This window comes from Pterocles gutturalis, unplaced genomic scaffold, assembly GCF_000699245.1.
Source record: "Pterocles gutturalis isolate BGI_N339 unplaced genomic scaffold, ASM69924v1 scaffold46246, whole genome shotgun sequence".
NCBI classification, from domain to species: domain Eukaryota; kingdom Metazoa; phylum Chordata; class Aves; order Pterocliformes; family Pteroclidae; genus Pterocles; species Pterocles gutturalis.
In genome coordinates this window covers 15,836-19,038 of record NW_010104647.1, presented here as the reverse complement: position 1 = coordinate 19,038, position 3,203 = coordinate 15,836, and the positions used below count along the sequence as shown (strand labels likewise).

Below are 3,203 nucleotides of genomic sequence, written 5' to 3'. Positions count from 1 at the left end.
CTGAGCTCTTGGGGCGGTTTAACCTGTCCGGCCTGTGCGTGCGGCCTGGGGCGGTGGGTTTCGCTGCCTGTCCCGCTTGTTGCTGCTTTTTCGGAGTTTCTGCCTCTGTCAGTGTGCTGGGGTGATTTTGGGAGCCCTCCCCAGCCCGGACCGAGGGTGCTGGAGCGTCCAAGAGAGGCAGGAGAGGGAGATTGCAGAGGAGTAGAAGATGTCTTAAAAGGATAAACTAGAAATTAAGAGATTACTGTCTAATAGCCCTAGTTTAAAACAGGTTTCAGAGATTATCCTTTAATGCTGCTTAGAAATCTTCACAACTGTTGGCTTACTGAAGCAACAGGTACCAGCAGGTAGTGACATTTTTATTGTTTAATTGATTATAGGTGCTGTTCTCCTTTAAATAAAACAACATACTTTTTTAGGTCTTGGAGGATGACATTTCTCACAGAGGTGCAAAATTTGTTAATGATTTGTATACCTGTATTGTAGGCTTAGTCACAGTCATAGGCCCTATCAAACAGCGTGAAATGCACCCCCAAAAGAGAGTTCCTTTGTCTGTGGCAGTAAATTACTTTAGCCTGGTGACCAAACTGTCTTTTTTTTAACCTGACAGGTGGTACAGATGTTCGGTAAGTGACATAATACAGGACACTGTATTTTTGCCAAAATCAGGAGTGTGTCTAGTTGTCTGATAGAGTGAACATGAGTCCAGAGCCCTCTAAGAAAAGGGTGGTAGGATGCAAGTCCCAAGTCAGATGGAATTGCCCTGGGTGGATAGCACATCTGTCCATACTTACTGTAATAAAACTTAAGTTATTAAGAAAATAAGATCTTTTAGTTATTCACAATTTGGTAGTTTCTTCCTTTGGCAGCAAGAATAGCATAATGTGGCAGATGAGGGTTGATCAGGCCTGTCACCTGCATTCTGCAGCTTAGTGGAATCCCCTCCTCTGGGGACAGGAAATGCTCTGCAAGTCGATCAAAGAGCGAGTCTGAACTGCTTTTGTGGTACACTTGATATACCCACGGTGGTAGGCTCATACCACTGTTTGAATATGTACTAGACACTTGGATGGCCAAGTAACATCAAAAATTACCATATATGGTAAATTATTTTTTTAAGAGTAGCTGCACAGGTTTTGTTTTTGCTTCAGGTTCCCTAAACACCAGCTGAAGCTGGACTAGAACGTCATTTACTGACCAACTTGTTCTGTATTCATCTCTTACTGGAGAAATTTTCTTCCATACTGAATGATTTGAGACTGGTTGCTGATGAGATCAGCATACTTGATGAAGTGAGGAGACAGCCTTGTGTTGTATAACAAGTCCCAGTCTAGACTTGCCCAGAGTAGGCAATGGCCTGTTAGTAGGAAATTCTGTTGCCCATCTCATCAGAGTTTTAAGTGCACCACTCCAGGCTTGGGCACCTTTTTGAGATGGCATTATACTTTCCAAAACAGCACTACCCTGGACAGGATAGGCAAAAAGATCTCTGGAGCCTAACAGGGATTTTTGATTGTCCCCAGCGACTTTTCACTTCTGTAGCTTTGATTAATAGTAGGCAAACATTTTGTTGTTGAACTTTGGAAATCTTTTTGTTTTGCAGCATCATTGAGAAGGGGGAAGAAAATTGTGGGCACCTAATTGAAGCTCACAAAGAGTGTATGAGAGCTCTGGGCTTCAAGATATGAGTGAGATGAACAGGAGTACGAATGTGGTAAGTATAACCTTCAGGACCTCTGCCTCTGAAGTGCCCTGGCATCTCAGCTGGTGCCACTAGAAGGCCCAGAGTACTGTTCATTATGGCAAAAGTGTCTTCTTCATGAGAGGGAAGACAAAGTAATCCTGATTGACTCTAGAGTAAGTACTGCTGTCCTTGTGAGGGTGGTGAAGCCTTCTGGCAGTATACAGCCTCTGTGACTAGCTCACAAAGCTCTTCAGCAGCAGAGTATGGTTCTGCGTCTATTGTATTCTAATGGATCCAAACTTCAACTTAGATTTCTAATTATAGGGCACTGTGGGGGTTGGTTTTTACGGGTTTGTTGCTGGAGTTTTTTTTGTTGATTGTTTAACTGTCCCTCGATATCCGGTGGAAAACCATGCTTCATGAAGCTGTCTTTCCTCTCTCTTCTAGATGATGTCTGTGGTGTGACTGTGTTCTGGAAAGCTGCAAAATAAATTATTTCTGCAAATTACTTCAAAGAATGAATATAAACAAAGAATCTATTTATAAAGAGTCTGTAATGATAGACTGTGCATCACATCTGTAGCTTTTTCACTGTTAGTGCTTGACTGCTGCTGTAGAAAACAGTTTTTCCTCTTAATAAAAGTCTGAAAATGACCAGTGTTCCTGACTTTTGTTTCTTGTTAAGTAAAGAAATGACAGTGCCCTCCTTATTGAAAATAGTGTGCTATAGGAATGGAGAGAATGAGAAAAGCCTGCTTACTCATTGAAATGAGAACAGGGGTGGTGTGGTTGAACAGGTGTGCCTTCGGTGGGTTTTCCCTCTGACACAAACTGAGAATTTGCGCTAGTAACGCTGTCCTGTTACTGCATTCAGCAAAGTCATGCTGAAGCTTGTAGTGCTGTTTGGGACGGTAGATGTAACTTTATTTGTACAAACATGACCACAGCCTTATGAAATGAGCTTTCCTTAGAGTCAAAACTGGATTTGCTTTCCCCTATTCAAGAAGAGTTGGAAGAATTCTAACAGCTGCAACCTAGGATTCAAACTCATTCGTTCTAATGAAGAATTAAGTACTTTCCATATCAAACTCAAATTCTTGAGCCAGTAGTTCTTCAAGGGAAGGGGAGCAGAGGGCTGCAGATGTATGTACAGGTCACTTGCCTGAAAGAAAAGTGGGGTTTTTTATGCCCAGTTCTTGTTGCGTTGGTCTTGTGCTAGGCATGCATGGGCCTTTGTTTTCTGGCTTTTTTTCTCACCTGTGTGACATGACAGTGGGAGGGTGGCTATGGCCTTTGATTCCTTCTTACAATCTAGGGCAAAAAAAGTGCAGTTCATAGTTTGTTACACATGTAGGACTTCTTGGCTTCATACTGTCTCTGTACTTCATTTGGTGAGTTGACTTTGCTTAAGACAGCATTGCTGATTGCTTCCTCTCCTCCTGCTGAGTTTTCTTTTAAGCAATTGAAGATATGAAATCTGTGTTTTGTCTTGATTCTTCTCTTGGCTTTGATCTTGTTG

The 3,203-nt window shown here is 42.2% G+C and overlaps 1 protein-coding gene across 1 annotated transcript; it reads left to right on the top strand.

Annotated features, from left to right (window-relative positions):
* Positions 1-610: 610 nt before the first annotated feature.
* On the top strand, positions 611-1,688 carry LOC104471691 (cytochrome c oxidase copper chaperone; the record flags this gene model as incomplete). The annotated part of the gene is made up of 2 exons (XM_010087125.1): positions 611-626; positions 1,604-1,688. Coding segments are annotated over 2 exons (101 nt in total), but the record flags the coding sequence as incomplete, so codon positions are not given.
* Positions 1,689-3,203: the final 1,515 nt, after the last annotated feature.